Source organism: Hemitrygon akajei, chromosome 14 (assembly GCF_048418815.1).
Source record: "Hemitrygon akajei chromosome 14, sHemAka1.3, whole genome shotgun sequence".
Lineage (NCBI taxonomy): Eukaryota > Metazoa > Chordata > Chondrichthyes > Myliobatiformes > Dasyatidae > Hemitrygon > Hemitrygon akajei.
In genome coordinates, this window is record NC_133137.1 from 67,634,426 (window position 1) to 67,653,000 (window position 18,575).

The following is an 18,575-nucleotide window of genomic DNA, read 5'->3' on the forward strand; positions in this document are numbered from 1 at the left end:
CTTTTCGGATGCATCTTTACATCAAATGTCATGGAGTTCTACATGTTGTCTAATTTGAGGGGAAAATATGTGGCAATAGCAAGAAAACTTGAAGGTAGACAGGGATGAAGAAAACCATTTTGCTTCCTTCATTTAGAAATATATTAGATCCTTTGATTTCTAATAGTATTCTTGGACATACATCTGAGCCCTTTCATTTAACTGGCTTCATTTTGAAATGAGATAGTTTTAAGTTTTCCAAGGCACTGCTTCTGCAAGTTACACAGAAGAGTGTTTTGATATTACAATGCAATGTTATAAAATGCTACGTATTTTCTCTTTAATTGCATTATTATTTCAACTGTGCACTTACTAAAGCAAGTTGCCTCAGTGCAGAGAGTTCCACACAAGATGCACATTGTAAAAACTTTTGTTGACATAATCTTTAAAAGTGGCACCTACAGAAAAGAATAGTAAACCACGTGACCATAAATGACATTCCTTCTGGATTTGGTGCTTTGTTTCATTACTCTGCTTTCCAAACTGTTTGTAGAACATAGAAATTTACAGTATGTTACAGGCCCTTCGGCCCACAATGCTGTGCCGACCATGTAACCTACTCTAGAGACTGCCTAGAATTTCCCTAGTGCATAGCCCCCTATTTTACGAAGCTCCATGTACCTATCTAAGAGGCTCTTAAAAGACCCTATTGTACCCGCTTCCACCCCCACCTCCGGCAGTGCATTCCATGCACCCACCACTCTGTGTGAAAAATTTGGCCCAACATCCCCTCAGTACTTATTTCCAAGCACCTTAAAACTATGCCGTCTCGTGTTAGCCATTTCAGCCCTGGGAAAAAGCCTCTTGACTATCCACACGATTGTCATCTTGTACACCTCTATCGGGTCACCTCTTCCTCCATTGCTCCAAGGAGAAAAGGCCAAGTACACTCAAACTATTCTGATAAGGTATGGCCTCCAATCCAAGCAACATCCTTGTAAGTCTCCTCTGCACTCTCTCTATAGTATCCACATCCTTCCTGTAGTGAGGTGACCAGAAATGAACACAGTACTCCAAGTGGGGTCTGACCAAGGTCTTGTATGACTACAACATTACCTCACGGCTCTTGAACTCAATTCCACGGTTGATGAATGCCAACACACCATACACCTTAACAACATGATGACGCTTTTATCATGTGACCACCTACGTTTTATTATCCCTCTCCTCTGTGGTGTGAGATTGTTTGGAATGCAGATACCAGTTGGTTGTATGGAGCACCTGTGATATATTCTCAAGTGTCCATGTAATTTGTTTTCTGCTTTGTCTCTTAACCTAAGTATCATGCGCTGGAAATTTTTAAACTAGTGTAATAAGTTTTTCAAAAATAAAATCATTTTTGTAGGCATCGAAAATGTTTCCCTTCAACTGGATCTGGAGGCTGAGTTCCACTTTACCCACCTCATTATGACTTTCAAGGTAAAGAGTTGCATCGTAATGATGGATGTTCTGACAGCCTTGATGTTTACATAAGTGAAGCAATACTTGAAATGACTTTATTAGTGATTTTCTTTTAGAATGAGTGAAGCTTGCTTTGTGACTGAGCTTTTTTTCAGTGATCTTAATGTGAATTTTCCATGTGCAGATAAATGTCCTTTGGGTTATGAATCTGGCTATGTACCAACAATGTGCTAATGAATAGTTTTGTGGGTTTATCAGGCTCAAGCATGCATTCTGTCACATTCTCTGAGAGCATTTCAGATGCCACTGAGGGTGATGTGACACAGATTGTCTTAAATTCTTTTTTTATATAAAACAAGCTTGTTTAGGAATATGCTGTACAACTAGTGGCTGACGTTGGGAGAGCCTCTGCTGTATTTGAAAGGGCTCTCTTAATGCAGTCTGCTGAAAAAGAGGTCCATATAAGAAATGGAATAGCTTTAGCAGTTTTTGTATGATTGTGCATGATAGTTATGGCATGAGTGTAATGCTATGACAATATAGGATGGGCCTCTTGCATCTTGTGTTACTAAAACCATTTTAGGGATGTGTCAGCAATGTCAAGGTTGCCATTTATTTCTCATCCCTCATTGACCTTGCGCCATTGGATGATTTTGCTAATCTATTTCCGAGAACAACTGGGTGCCAAATGCATTGTTGACAGAGGCAGAGATGCACGCTGCCAAATTAGATGAGAATGTTCCCTATTGAGGATATTGATGGTTGTTTTGGACAGATCTGCAGCTTTATGGCCACTTCAGCAATACCAACCTGTTTCCAGATTTTTTCCATATTAAAATTTCCATTCTCACTAACTTGTAAGAGTTCGAACTTTTGTTCGTAAGTGCAGTAACATTTTAAATCATCTCTGCTACACTTTCTGAAGCAGCCAGGATTTATTGAGTTTAGAACATTTGCTAGTGGTCAGCCAATCAAGGGCTGTCTGATGAAGCTGTATTCATGAAAAGATGTGCTAGTGAAAATGGTTGCTTTCAAATATCTCTTTTTTTTTGGTTGTTTACTTGAATGGACTCTGACTTTATGAATAAGAGAATGTGATGAAGACTTGTTCACGATCAAATCAAAGACACTTTTCTTTTGTGTGCTCAGACGTTTCGTCCGGCTGCTATGATGATTGAGCGATCTTCAGATTTTGGGAAGACTTGGCAGGTGTACAGGTATTACGCTTATGACTGTGAGGCATCCTTCCCAGGTATTTCAGCAGGATCATTGAAGAAAGTGGATGACATTATCTGTGATTCTCGCTACTCCGATATTGAACCTTCTACAGAAGGAGAGGTTTGTCATGAGTCTATAATTACGTCTCTTTGGCTTGAAACTTTGTGCAAGTGTAAGGAGTATTATATTAAAATTCAAGGCTCATTTTCCATGGATGTGACTCATGAATCAAATTTGTGACATGAGCATTCTGTCACTTAAATTATTGTTGTTTATCTTTAGGTCATTTATCGTGTGTTGGATCCAGCCTTTAAAATCGAAGATCCTTACAGCCGAAGAATACAAAGTAATTGTTAAATTTGGTCTTATGATTTACTTTTCCTGCCACAACCAATCTGGATCACTAAATATTTATACATTGTTTTTCTGATTGTTTCTGCATTGACACTAACAACTGCTCAGATGGATTTGTATTAGACCTACTTCCCCCCTGGGGTTTGCATGCTTCCTGTTGACTAAAACCTCTTTGCTGTTAATAAGTGTAGAAAGTTCCTTTTTCAGGATGTATTTTTTGGCAGAGAATTAGAATATACAGACATTTTTTAAAAGATCTTAACTTCCAGCTTTTGTTTAGTTCTGTCTGTTACGTTCCTCATGAAATAACAGCCATATTCTATTTTGTCAAAGCAAAATATTGACAGGTGGAGATTTTATTTTGCCAAGAAAACATCTTCCTCTTAACTACTTTTGACAAAGTTTGAAATATTAATGTTGCCTATTAAAAAATTGGCAGTGAATCCATTCAGATTAATATTTATCATGGGAAGTTCCTAATTGATAGAGAACTGAGAATCATTCAGAAGTTGGCAGGTAGAATCCACACCTGTGTTAGTCGAGCTGAATTATTATCATGTGCACCAGTTCTCCTATCTTACTTATCTGCATACTAAATTTTTTCAATTTATTTTTTAAGGCTCTCATTGTTCCTCTTTGTAGTGTAAACTTTTATAGATAAAATACATTTAAAAATTTTTTTTGCTCAAAAAGGTTTACTGTAGATGTGATCTTTTTCAATTTGGCATTCTACATGTGCTTTTAGTGATATTTGCACCTTTTAATAGAAGTATCTTTTGCAATTAATTTACCAAAGATTCTAATGCAGTTACTTAATTGGGGCAGTATGGGATCTTTACAGTACAGATGACACGGATTCATTTCCCACCGCTGCCTGTAAGGAGTTTGTACGTTCTCCCCGTGACCATATGCTCTGGTTTCCTCCCACAGTCCAAAAAGGTACTGGTTGGTAGGGTAATTTGTCATTGTAAAATTATCCAGTGATAATTGGCTTGGGTCAAGTTGTGGGATTGCTTGGCTTGGGTCAAGTTGTGGGGTTGCTGGGCGGCATGGTGCAAAGGGCCAGGAGGGCCTATTCTGCGTATCGCAATAAGTGAATAAATTGGTTAGGCAGCTACTTTTATTAGCCTTTTTTTTTAATATAATGTTGCAATTTGAAGATGAGTATTGGGTTCTGGTGGAATTAATAGTAAGTTTGCATTTGAGGAAAATTGTGCTATTGTTGAGATACTGCAACAAATTCTGATGTAATTGCATATTTTGTTTTGAAGATATGTTGAAGATCACTAACCTGAGGATAAGGTTCACTAAGCTCCATACTTTGGGGGACAACTTACTAGACTCGCGAATGGAAATCAAAGAAAAATATTACTATGCTATCTATGACATGGTGGTTCGAGGCAATTGTTTCTGTTATGGACATGCCAGTGAATGTGCTCCCGTTCATGATTCTGATGATCAAGATATTGAAGGGAAGGCAAGTGCAAAAATAGTTTTAAAAAATTATTTTCAACTTGTCTTGAACTAATATTCAATATGTTTCATTGCTTTTTTTCCCCTATTAAATAGTGCAGCACAAATTTCTGTGGTACTAGACCTAATATGGTTACAAAATGTGTGGTCAGGCATTTTTTTTCTGCAGTCATAAACCGCCCCTCAATGGAGTTTACTTTGGAGCTTAATTGAACCCAGACAAAACTTTCCCTGACCTGACTCTGCCGTTTCCTGTTGTATGTCTTAAGTCAGACCTTTGTATTTGAATTCACATTCTTAGTAACTATGATAGATTTGCAGTTTCCTTCTGCAGGACTCAGATTGCAGGCTGTCGAGCAGATATTTTCTTAAAATCATTTTTACGTTCTACTACTTTTCCTGAGTTACAACCCAGCTGTAAGATAAGAATGGCAGTTGAGTTGTTTGAGACTGTCTGTTAGCCAGCTGATAAGATGTAAGCAAGAATGAGTGAGGGAAGAACTCCTTGCTCCCCTCTTGGTGCCTCTGATTTCAGCTTCCCAGTTGTTTTGTGTCTGAGATCAATAATACACTTGTTTTACTGAATGTGGGATTCTTGTGCTCCACTTATTGATGTCATGCTTTAGTACATGTGACTCTCATTTATTCATTCATTCATGATGTGCCATGTCATATGACATGGGAGATCAAGGTTCTTCCATGACATTGATTGTTCTTGGCAACGTTTTCTACAAAGTGGTTTGCCGTTGCCTTCTTCTGGGCAGTGTCTCTGCAAGACAGGTGACCCCAGCTGTTATCTTCAGAGGTTGTCTGCTTGTTATCAATAGGCACATAGCCAGGACTTGTGATGTGTACCAGCTGCCCACACGACCTGTTTCCGTGGCTTCATGTGACCCTGATTTGGGGCTTCTAAGCTGGTGCCACACCTTGCCCGAGAGTAACCTGCAAGCTAGCAGAGGGAAGGTGCTCCTTACACCTCCTTTGGTAGACTCTATCTCTACTCCGATTATCATCAAAATGTTTGAAAATCTGTTGAAGATTGAGTAGACTGTGATGAGCACAGCTTCTTGTTTCATAATACCATGATTCTTTAACACAGCGTCTCAATGTTAAATACCAAACACTTGATGGAATTGAAAAAATGCTACTAAAAATTAATCATTAACCTTTAATTTAAGAAATTGAATTCTCCCTTCATTTTTGTTTGACAGGCGCTTTAACTTTTTGTCGTAAGTGCTTCTCTGTGACTTTATTGCACCTGGTGCGGGTCGATGGGAGTAGGCAGTTTAAATGGTTTCAGCATGGACAAAATGGGCTGAAGGGCCCTTTTCTGTGCTATAACTTCTCTATAAGTAAAACAAGTTTAATTTTAATTAAATGATAAATGCTTCAATATCAGGAACAGAATTACTGTTGAAGTTCGGAGACTTTTCTTGAGAATTAATACGTGGTACAGAAATTGACTTGGAGAGAAAATCATGTTCCTACTATTTTCACACTTGCCTCAGAGTTCTTTGAGGAAAATAACTATTGATAAGAATTGAGTCTAATGATATGTGCAAGCAGGAAGTCATAGATTTCAGTTTTTAAGGTAAATGAAGCACTTAGCTTACTATTTACAGTTCTTCATTATGGGAGCACATAGAAATTTCAAGTCTCTTGTGAATCACACTGTTATATTACTTCAGATGCATAACTGTTGAATCTAGTAATGCTGAATTATTATGAATGAACCTGTTACAAATCAAAGCCAATAAACATGTTTTCTATGGTGCAGAAACAACATTGAAACAGATCTTTGAGCAGTGAATTAAATTTGAAGTATTTGCTTTCTAGGTACATGGTCGATGTGTGTGTCGGCACAACACTAAAGGTTTAAACTGTGAGCTGTGTCAAGATTTCCACCAGGATGTACCTTGGAAACCTGCTGAAGGACGCAACAGCAATGCTTGTCGAAGTGGGTTTCATAGCAGAATTTCACATTTGATAACAAATATCTTCATTTAACAGGTTGTATTTGCTTGTAGGTGGTATCAAAATCTTTAAAATGTAAAGTAGTAAGATTCCTAATGGCAGGCCAGTTTGTCCGTGGAGCACAGACAAATGTTCTGTTCTGTCTATGCTCCATTTATTATTCTAAGCTGAGCTAATAGGAAAGGTGATTGAGAATAGCCAAACACGAGGGGAGAAAAGGAAACATGTTTCCTGCTGTGGAGTAAGCTTCCTTTGAGTGTAATTGTTCACAGAAGATGTAGATTCATAGAAGGCCACTACTCTTGGTGGTCCAGACCACACCTATGCCATGAATGAGAAAATTATGCCACATGATTCAGATCTTTCCCCCGCACCAAATGTACAGCCTGTCATCTTTTTGTGCCAACTTAACAGAAAGAATTGCACTACCAGATAACTTGATCATTTCCTCATCTGCGTCACAGATTTTTAAAAAGCAAATCAATAAATAATGTTCAAATTTGGCACTGTTTGAATTTAATGAAATGTCCACACTCATGACCTTTTGAGATTTTGCTGAATAATTTAATGATAATTCTTTTGTATAAACTTTTAACTGCAAAATAGTGAAACCACGGTAGCATCCTGAGTAGATTATACCCCAAGACAATATTAGTGATAAGAGGCAATTACTAAACCACTTCAGAAGCTTGCAGATAAGTTTGTTATTATATGACAGTTTTCATTAAAGGACAGTGTAGTGGTAGCAAAATGCACTGTATTCTTGTCTATAGTTCCTGTTCTTGTACACCATTGGTGGAAGTAGGTTATAAAACCCTAGTTCTTGTGCGTCCTTGCTGTCATGCATCTTTCTAGCATCTGTCATTGTGACAAAGTTACTTTAATGGCGTGCTGGAGAAAAGTAGTGATTGCTTAGAAAATGAAAACGCTACTAAAAATACACTGTGGGTGTCATTTTCAGGGTGCAAGAATGTTTATTTTTACATTTACATTAAAAATTTGTAAATAAATTTAATAAAGATTTATTTAAACATTTTTGATTCAATCTCTATTCTTCCCATTGCTCTGTTTATTTAAATATTTTTGATCAGAGCGAATTTTATCATGTGATCTGCAACAATCTAAACTCTTGGCTTGTTGCTGCATTTAGAAACCTTTTGTAACTGTCCAAAGGATTTTTAAAGACATCCCATTCATGCAAAAGTAACTGTAAGCTTACAGATGCTGGTAAACTACAGGTAACTGGAATGTAAAACCTTTCTCCAGATTAGTAGCCGAAAATCAACACTACGGCAATTGGGACATTTTACCCTCTACATGTGCATTGAGTTTTGTTTTAATGTTGTTATCCTTATTTGTACTTTGAACATTATCTAATCTTAATCTTTCTGTATTTTGAATTTCAGAGTGTAACTGCAATGGACATGCCAACAAATGTCACTTTGACATGGCTGTGTATTTAGCCTCTGGTAATGTTAGTGGTGGTGTTTGTGATGGCTGTCGGAATAATACAATGGGACAGCACTGTGAACAATGCAAACCTTTTTACTATCAGCATCCAGAACGAAGTATTCGTGCCAGTGACATCTGTGAGCGTAAGTACTGCTATTTGATACACCGTGACCTGTGCAAGAAGTAAATGACACCGATCCTCGTAATTCGTTCACTTGATGGTGGGACGCTTCAGAAGTTTTAAATGGAATGTTTGCCTTGGGTATTCTTTCCGTGGTATATCTGATAAAGTGGTTTTTTTGCACAGTGATTTTCCAGAGTTTTCAAAGTCATTCCAAAATGTTAAATTACATATTCAGTGTACACAGAAATGGATTTGATATGTGACAGAAAATCAAATATTCTCTGTTCATACTTTAAATCGCAAGACTGAATTGAGCATAATTCAATTTAATATATTGCTGCTATTCTTGTGAACCTGGTTTTAAAGTTAAGTTCTACCTGCCAAGTTAACTTCAACTTTTTGTAGTTTTATAAATTGAATGAGGTTTCTTACATTGAGACGTAATATTGCATTGTCGCCTTGTTAATGCAGCTTGTAACTGTGACCCAGCTGGGTCACTGAATGGTGGAATCTGTGACAGTCACACTGATCTGGCAGCTAACCTCATAGCAGGGCAGTGTCGCTGTAAACTAAATGTTGAAGGGGAGCGCTGTGATCTGTGCAAAGAGGGCTTCTTCGGACTAAGTGCAGATGAAGCACTGGGATGTCAACGTAAGTTGTTGCCTATCTTTGAAAATTATCTATTTCATTTTCGATATTTATCTTGCTGCTATTGCTTGATTTATGAGTGCAGAAAGCCACAGTTAAACATAGTTTTCAGTTCACGATTGTACTTGAAAATTTTGCATATTTCCACGTTATCAAAAATCAGTTGGAATATCAGTTGTGCTAATCAAACTTCCACTGGCAAATTTCAAATACAATTTGTCTACTTAGCAGACACTGGATTTCATTAAATTACTTTCCCTTGTACAGTTTGTATTATTAGAAGAGAGTTTTATTGTAAACGCTATAAAGATTTTTTAGAACGATTAACAGCTCAGTTGATGGAAGAAAATATTTGGTACGCTTAACAACTTGGTTTTGACATTTTATCAAAAATATTTATTTGGAAGAGGATGAGAAGCCCAAACTCATGTCAAATATATATATATTCCCAAAGAAGAAATGAAAATTAAACCTTATGGGATTTTTCAACAATTTCCAGATCCACTTGTGAGAAACTTCCTTGATGTTTTTCAGATGCTAGTTTCCTTTCATTGATCTATTGCTCCTCTTGTTTCTTGTGGAAGTTGGATAGTGAAATGCAGAATCACAAATGCAGTCAGGGTGTGTAAAGCAGAACAAAAATTTAAAGTGTAACGAGTGTTATGGAAATAGTTTCTTGGCTTGTTAAAACACAGCTTCTGCGGAGGATTAAAAGTTAGTATTGTGCCTGAAGTTACTGCCTGAGCCTGTCATTTGGAAGGAAGTGAACTGAAGCTTGATTTGAATTACTTCTGGCGAGATAAGCATCAGGCAAATGCTCCACAATTGCTCACCTGTTACTGGCTTCTGTGTCAATCCAGTTGACAGGTGTTGCTTTGTGATAAGGGAGCAAAGTGGGTGTTCGGAGGCAAGAGGGCAATCTAGCTAAGGAAGACCAAGGCCATAAGGCAGAAAAATGTCATTTGGCCCATCGACTCTGACCTACTTTCCCTTTCAATTTCATTTCCTTGCCTTCCCTCCCTAGCCTTTAAAGCCCTGACTAATCAAGAACCTATCAACCTCCGATTTAAATATACCCAGTGATATTGTCTCCACAGCTGTGCCAGTGAATTCTGTCAATTTACCACCCTCGAGCTAAAGAAATTTCTCCTCACCTCTGTACTAAAGAGACACCCTTGTATTCAGAGGCCGTGGCTTCTGATTCCCCCACAATTGGAAACATCCTCTCCAGGTCCATTTTCAATATTCCGTGGGCTTCAATAAAATCCGCCTCCCCCCCTACCATTTCTCAATTCCAGTGAGTACAGGCCCAGAGCCTTCCTCCTATGTTAACCCTTGCCTTTATTACTGACTCAACCTGCAAGTTAACCTTTAGGGAATCATACTCTAGGACCCCAAGTCCCCGGCATAGTTATTATTTATATATTTATTTATTGAAGGAGTGCATGGCATAGGCCCTTCTGGGCCTTCGAGCCACACTGTCCAACAATAGCTTGATTTTAATCCTGGCTCGGTCACAGGACAATTTACAATGACCAATTACGTCTTTGGACCGTGAGTAGAAATGGGAGCACCCGGAGGAGACTTAACGTGGTCACGGGGAGAACATACAAACTCTTTACAGGCAACATCGGGAATTGAACCTGCGTCACTGATATTGTAAAGCATTGTGATAACCACTACGCCACTGTGCCGCCTTGTTCAGAAGGCCTCTGACAAGGTGAAGTACGTGAGGCTGCTAATCTAAAGCGAATCATATTACAGAAAAGGCACTAGCATGAAGAGAAGATTTGCTGACTGGCAGAAGGCAAAGAGTGTGAACAAAGGGGGCATTGTCTGATTGGCTACTGATGACTAGTGGTGTTCCTTCAGGGGCTGGATTTTGATCCACTACTTTCAATGTTCGAATGATCTGGATGACGGAATTGATGGCACTGTGACCCTACATGGGATTTCTGAATTTGTTCTCCATTTAGAAAATCTGAGCCTTTATTCCTTCTACCAAATCGCATGACCATACAATTCCCTATACTATGTTCCACCTGTCACTTCTTTGACCATTCTAATCAGTCCAGTCCTTCTGCAAGCAGCCCTGCTTGCTCAATCCCATCGACTCCTCCGCTTTGTATCTCCCGCAAACTAGGCCACAGTGTCATTGATTCCATTATCCAGATCATTAGAACGTTGAAAGTAGTGGACCAAAAACCGATCCCTGAAGGAGCACCTCTAGTCACCAGCAGCCTGTCAGACAATGTTCCTTTCATTCCTACTCTTTGCCTTCTGCTAGTTGGGTAAATTTCTGTCCATGCTAGTATCTTTCCTGAAATGCCATATAATTTTGTTTAGCAACCTCATGCTTCACCTTATTAAAGGCCTTCTGAAAATCCAAGTAAACATCCACTGACTCTCCTTTGTCTATTTTGCCTGTTACTTCCTTAAAAGATTCAACAGATTTGTCAGGCCAGATACCCGCTTCAGGAAACCATGTTGACTTTGGTCTATTTTATCATTTTCCTTCAGCTACCCCAAAACCTCATCCTTAATAATAGACTCAATATCTTGCCAACCACTGAAGTCAGGTTAACTGGTATATAATTTCCTGTCTTTTGCCTCCCTCCCTTTTTAAACAATGGAGTGAGTGACATTTGCAATTTTCTAGCCTTGTAGAACCATTCCAGAATCTAGTGATTCTTGAAAGATTATTGCTAATGCCTCCAACATCTCTTCACCTACCTCTTTCAGAACTCTAGGGTGAAGTCCATCTGGCCTTGGTGATGTCAACTTTCAGATCTTTCACCTTCTCCTTAGTAATAGTGACTACACTCTCTTATGCCCCAGGTTGCAGAAATACTGTGATTTAAAAACAATCTTAAGTAATACTGTTGACCATGTAAACAAAAATCTTAATGTAAGTTCATTTCTGGAAAGGCCCCTGTTACTCTGCAGCTAAAAAGATCAATATCTCAGACCTGCAGTTATAGAGTAGTAATTGGTATGTTTATTTGTGCCTCATCTGTTTTTAACATAAGTAGAAGCTGTCGAGAAGTTAAAGGAAAGTAATAAATATACATTTTGTCCAAGGTTAAAATTCAGCTGAGAGTTAAAATTTTCATCCCTGCCCCAATAGTTATTTTAAACCTTTTCTAGATTGCTGCTGAAAGTTTTCTAAATGAGACGATGGCTTTGTTTGGTCATTTAGCATGTGCTTGTAACCATTTGGGAACTCATCCTGGAGGATCTCCATGTGATGACGTCACAGGGAATTGCTTCTGTAAACGTCTGGTGATGGGCAAGAACTGCGATCAATGTCTGGTAAGTGAAATATAAAAGCAAAAGTAGAAAAACGGGGCGAACGTCAGGTAGGGAGCACAGAGCTGACCTGAAATATGCCCTTTGATTTTGTGTTTTATATTCTGTGATTTTTGCTCAAATTTTTGTTGCCATTTGCACAGTTTTTCTTTTTGCAGATTCAGTGGTTGTTCTTGTTTCATGGCTGTCTATGGAGAAGATGAATCTCTGGATTGTATGCTATATATGTACTTAGATAATTGTTCTTTGAAAACCTCTGGAAGAAAAATCACAAGATTCCTGCTTTTCATAACAATGCACAATTATCTGGGAATTACATGGGTGATAATCCAGTAAAATATTTTCTGCTTGGAATAACTTTGGATTTGCTGAACAAGATTTGAAAGAATGACATGAGTTTTCAACTTAATATCACTAAAATATGATTAGAAATTAACATGAGGTGCCATCTGTTATGAACCCCGTAACTGGGTCACTTACCAGCAAAGATAGAGAGGTCCGCTGAAGTCTGATGGTACTATTTTTAAATGTTTTTAATTTTAAAGGGGCACAAAAGTAAGGTTAATACAAACATTCAGATAATCTACGTCATCAATACTCAATCTAAAGCGCGGGTATAGTAATAATCATCAATAAGAAGTAGCTCTATCGTTTTGTCTAGGGGTAAAAATATTGTCCGATGGAAATATCAAAGTCTTTCAAGTTCATGCAGGCTTTTAGCCTTTTGGGGACCGCTGGGTTTCACGTGTTGGAGAGAGAGAGAGAGAGATTTTTGGCGAGAAGAGAAACTTGCCAGTCTTTTTGGACGCAAACCATTGAATCGGGAACGTGGGTTCCCCGTTGTCAGTTCGAAATCCTTTTCGGTGTTATCAGCCACTCGTTCCCCAGGCTAGGGGAACGGACCACACGTGGCTTCCGAACAGCTTCCTGTTATCACGGGAGCGATGAGCGATGGTGTCTCCTTCTGGTGCGTCGCTAGGGGACTGCCCCCTGCAGCCCCTCTTTTATCTTGACTTGCAGGGTTGTAGATGTCAATCAAGGTGGGGTGATACAATCCCCAGCCCACATTGCCCGAGGGTGTACACGTAGCCCTGATAGCTGGCACGTAGCATAGGGTCACAATCCACAAAGGTGTCTCCAAGAAACAATGGTCAAATCCGTTGCGTTGTCTTTCTGAGGATTCTCTCTCATTTCCTGGGTCCAAGACCCGAATTAATAGCGATCTTGCGATTCTCAGGAAGGGGTGGGGCTGGGATCATAACACATCACTCGCAGCAAAGGCTCACACGATGCCATGCTCGCTGGGATACAGCCCTGGGCCCCATGTCTCATGGGCAAGCTACTCACTAATCAGTCTCTCCATGTTGCAGTATGAGTTGTGTTTTTCTGGAAGGTGGAGAATGGGTTGTGAGGAGAACAGTGTGCAATACAGTGGAACTTTTATTGTTTTAACAGTACAGATGGAAACGTATCCGTAGGTTTTCAGACACCAGTATGTGGAATGTTGTAACACGTTGACTCTATTAGGAAGCAGTAAGTAGGGTCTGTTTAACATATAATCCAGAACTTGGAATACAACAGTGCCTCAAAGATTTCCTCCCCTCAAAAAAAAATCAAAGTTTGAATTGATTTGTGAAATTATGAAGGCTTTTATACCGTCTTATTTTTAATGTACAATAATGAGAGACCACGGTATTTGATAACAGGCAAAAATGTCCATAGCGAATGAGTTACTGAAAAATTACTTGATTGTTTACCAGATCCCATATTGAGTTCAAAATTGATGTTTTTTTTTATATTTTAGCAGTAATGTGATTTTTATAAAACATTCTTTTTATGTACTGTCATCCATAAGATATAGGAGCCGAATTAGGCCATTTGGCTCATTGAGTCTGCTCCACCAATTCACCATGGCTGGTTCATTTTCCTTCTCAGCCCCAAACTCCTGCCTTCTCACCACATCTCTTTATGCCCTGACTAATCAGGAATCTATCAATCCATCTTAAATGTACCTCCACAGCTTCCTGTGTCAATGAATTCCACAGATTCACTGCCCTCTTGCTAAAGAAATTCCTCCTCATCTCCGTTCTAAAGGGACATCTCTTTATTCTGAGGCTGTGTCCTCTGGTCTTAGACTCCCCCCACCATAGGAAACATCCTCTCCACATCCACTCTATAGAGGCCTTTTGACAGTGGATAGGTTTCAATGAGGTCACCCCTCATTCTTCTGAATTCCAGTGAGTAGAGGCACAGAGCCATTAAATGCTTCTCATATGACAAACCACAATCCTGGAAGTATTTTTGTGAACATCCTTTGAACCCTCTTCAGTGTCAGCACATCCTTTCTTAGATAAGGGGCCCAAAACTGCTTACATTACTCCAAGTGAGACCACACCAGTGCTTTTTAAAGACCCATTGCATCCTTGCTTTTATATTTTAGTCTTCTTTTCCTTCCTCACCACAGGCTCAACCTGAAATTAACCTTTAGGGAATTCTGCGCCTCAGATTTTTGAATTTTCTGCATTTAGAAAATTGCCTACCCTTTCATTTCTTCTACCAAAGTGCATGACCATACACTTCCTGACACTGTTCCATCTGCCGTTTCTTTGTCCTAATCTAAGTCCTTCTATAGCCTCTCTGATTTCCTCAAAACTACCTGTTCCTCCATCTATCTTTGTATCGTTTGCAAACTTGGCTACAATGTCATCAATTCCATCATCCAAATCATTGACATGAAACATAAAAAGAAGTGGTCCCAATACAGACCCCATGGTCACTGGCTGTGAACCAGAAAAGGTTTCCTTTCTTCCTCACACTTTGCATCCTGCCAATCAGTCAATGCTCTACCCATGCCAGTATCTTTCTTGTCATACCATGGGCACTTAACTTGTTGAGCAGCCTCATGTGTGGCATCTTGTCAAAGACCAATTCTCCTTTGTCCATCTTGCTTGTTATTTCTTCCAACAGGTTTGTCAGAAAAGATTTTCCCTTAAGGAAACCATGTTGACTAATCCTTATTTTATCATGTACAGTACCTCCAAGTACCCCAAAACCACATCCTTAACAGCTGATATCAGACTAAGGCCTTATAATTTCCTTTCTTTTGCCTCTCTACCTTGATGACTGGAGTGACATTTGCAGTTTTCCAGCGAATTCAAGGAGCGGTGTCTCAGAAAGGCAGCATCCATTATTAAGGACCTCTAGCACCCAGGTCATGCCCTTTTCTCACTGTTACCAGGAGGTAGAGAAGACCGAAGGCACACACTCAGCGATTCAGGAACAGCTTCTTCCCCTCTGCCATCCGTTTCCTAGATGAACATTGAACCTGTGAACACAACCTCACTTTTTTAATGTACATTATTTCTGTTTTTTGCACAGTTCTAAACTATTCAATATACGTATACTGTAAATTGATTTACTTATTATTATTACTTTATTTTTTTCTGCTATATTATGTATTGCATTGAACTGCTGCTGCTAAGTTAACAAATTTCATGACACATGCTGGTGATAATAAACCTGATTCTGACTCTTCTGATTTGAGTTGCACCACATGATTTTAGAACATACATGATTTTTTTTCTTGTAGCTCAAATGTGGACATGAGTTTAAAACTAAAAGAATTTATTGTTTTACAGCCTCAGCACTGGGGACTGAGCAATGATCTGGATGGGTGTCGCCCTTGTGACTGTGACCTAGGGGGCTCCTACAGTAATGAGTAAGACTAGTTTCTTAATAATTTACCAACAAAGTTTGAGTTCACAATGAATTAATCATTGTAGAAGTTTGAATAAGAATTAGGTATCTCAAACAGCTAGACGTCTTTATTTTATCTGGTTATTTTGCTTATCATAGTTAAAGATAATTGGATAATTCCTATGTTTTGCCATCTCTAATATTTGTGATAAACGCTTGACAAATTAAAGCTTAATTTATTTTTGCATTTTAAAGGAAAATATTGTATTATTCCTAACACGTTACTCTGAGTGAAATTTGCTTAGCTGTCAGCAATTTTCAAGAGTAATCACATGAACATTTTATACTTAATCCACATGAATTGCATTTGCTAGTTTGTGTTGCCATGTGCATTAAAATTGTTTAATAGCAAATTAAGTGAGTATTGTAAGATTTGACAGTTTGTCTTTTGTGATACTGCTGCTGCTAGTGAGAAGTCTATTATTTGAGTAACTTCAACATGGGACAAAAACAAACTTAAATATTCATGCAATGCAGTTTGGAAATAAACTCTGTGCATTTCTGCCAATTTGCAGAATCTTATCTGCACATTAATCCCTCCTTTAAATGAGCTGTCCATGTAGAAATTTAATGCCGAAGCATGTTAGATAGAGTACTTGATGTATTGCACAAAGATTTTGTCAACGTTGTTAAAAGCAAATTACTTTTTCTCTCTGGCTTTAGTTGTTCATCCGAGACAGGCCAGTGTCCATGTAAAGAGCATATGGCTGGGCGTCGATGCAGTGAAGTTGAATCCGGGTTTTACTTTATTGCACTGGACCATTACACATACGAGGCTGAGGGAGCTCACCTGGGTCCAGTAAGTTAGTTCTGTGGACGGAGGCAAACTGTTCATTCATGTTCATTATTTTCAGTCTAATGCTGTGGCATTCTTTGCAGGGAGTTACTGTAATACAGCGACAATATCCACAGGATCGATCTCCAACCTGGACAGGAATTGGATTTGGACGTGTTCCTGAGGGAGCGTATCTAGAATTCCACATAAATGACATTCCATATTCGATGGAATATGACGTATTGATTCGCTACGAACCACAGGTGATTAGGCTGCATTTATCAACATGCTTAATATCTTTATTTAAAAAAAGAGTTATGCATGTATATGATTTTTGGTTTGTTTTCTTTTCAGCTGCCAAAAAACTGGGAGGAGGCAAAAATAACAGTGTTAAGACCTGGTGCGATTCATACTGGCAGTCGATGTGTGAATACTATTCCTGATGATGACAACCAAGTCTTCTCTTTACCATCAGGATCCAGGTTGGAATCATTATAATTACATATGTAAAGGGGGGAAAATAATCCATTTGGAAGTGGCTAAAATGATTTTAAGCAGAGACTTGTTCATCTACAGTAGCTGACTAACTCTCGACATTGGTAATATTTTTCTAGGTATGTGGTTCTTCCTCGGCCTGTGTGCTTCGAAAAAGGACTAAACTACACCATCCGGTTAGAATTAACAAAATATTCTTCAGATGATGAAATGGATACCCCTTATATCTTCATAGATTCGGTAGGTATAACTAAAATAATTATTGGAATCCTAAATTTAATTGAGTGCATGTCTGATATAAATATTTCAACCTTTGGGGTTCTGTTGGTTTTACTCTTGTGGTAAATGTGCAATAAGTTATGAACACAGCATCACACCATTAATCATATAGTGTTTACTGATTTAGGTGTTACTAAAATGTCAAAAAACTAATCAGTAAACTCCAAGACCTGGGCCTCAATACCCCCCTTCTGCACATGGATCCTAGGCTTCCTCACCTGTCGACTCCTGTCAGTCCAGATTGGCTAAAACATCTCTACAATCTCCATCAGCACAGGAGCACCACAAGGATGTGTGCTTAGTCCCCTGCTCTGCTAGCTTTACACCTATGGCTGTGAGGCTAAGTACAGCTCCAACACCATATACAAGTTTGCTGATGACACCACTGTTGTGGGCCGTATCAAAGGAGGTGATGAATCAGCATACAGGAGGGAGACTGAAAATTTAGCCGAGTGGTGTAATAACAGCCTCTCACTCAATGTCAATAAGACCAAGGAACTAATTGTGGAGGTCCATGAGCCAGTAATCATGGGAGGATCAGAGGCAGAGAGAGGGTCAAAAACTTTAAATTCCTGGGTTGTCACTTATCTCAGAGGACTTTTCCTGAAGCTATCATATAAATATAATTGCAAACACAGCGCCTCTACTTTCTTAGGAGTCTGTAGAGATCGGGCATGTCATCAAAAATCTTGACAAATTTTTTTGGATGTGTGGTGGGAAGTGTGCTGACTGGCTGCATTTCGCCCTGGTATGTAAAGACCAATGCCTTTGAGCAGAAAATACACAAAAGGTAGTACATCAGCCCCGTACATCACGGGTAAAACCTTCCCATCGACTGAGCACATCTACCTGAAACAGTGACGAGGGAAAGCAGCATCCATCATCGAATCTCCTCACCACCCAGGCCATGCTCTTTTCTTGCTGCTGCCATCAGGTAGAGGGTACCTCAGTGCCTGAGAAGTGCCTCAGGACTCGCACCACCAGGTTCAAGCTCTTGAACAAAAGGGGATAACTACACTCATTCTACTTCTGGTGTTGCCACAAACGATGGTCTCACTTTAAGGACTCTTTATCTAGTTATTTCATGCTTGTATTGATTGCTATTTATTTATATTTGCATTTGCACAGTTTGCTGTCCATTGATCCTGTTTACAGTTACTGTTCTATGGATTTGCTAAGTATGCCCGCAGAGAAAGAAACTCAGAGTTGTATGTGGTGACATGTATGTACTCTGATAACAAATTTTGCTTTGAACTCTGAAATTAATAATCTTATAAT

The 18,575-nt window shown here is 38.9% G+C and overlaps 1 protein-coding gene across 1 annotated transcript in view; it reads left to right on the forward strand.

Annotated features, from left to right (window-relative positions):
* lamb1a (laminin, beta 1a) overlaps nt 1-18,575 on the forward strand; it is an 88,937-nt gene that overhangs the window by 15,346 nt on the left and 55,016 nt on the right. The window contains exons 4-16 of the mRNA XM_073066278.1: nt 1,385-1,458; nt 2,590-2,778; nt 2,941-3,004; nt 4,284-4,489; nt 6,322-6,442; nt 7,866-8,054; nt 8,507-8,686; nt 11,883-11,995; nt 15,631-15,710; nt 16,412-16,547; nt 16,628-16,786; nt 16,878-17,005; nt 17,138-17,258. Of these exons, the coding sequence (XP_072922379.1) occupies nt 1,385-1,458; nt 2,590-2,778; nt 2,941-3,004; nt 4,284-4,489; nt 6,322-6,442; nt 7,866-8,054; nt 8,507-8,686; nt 11,883-11,995; nt 15,631-15,710; nt 16,412-16,547; nt 16,628-16,786; nt 16,878-17,005; nt 17,138-17,258 (1,760 nt within the window). The remainder of the gene's footprint in view (nt 1-1,384; nt 1,459-2,589; nt 2,779-2,940; nt 3,005-4,283; nt 4,490-6,321; nt 6,443-7,865; nt 8,055-8,506; nt 8,687-11,882; nt 11,996-15,630; nt 15,711-16,411; nt 16,548-16,627; nt 16,787-16,877; nt 17,006-17,137; nt 17,259-18,575) is intronic.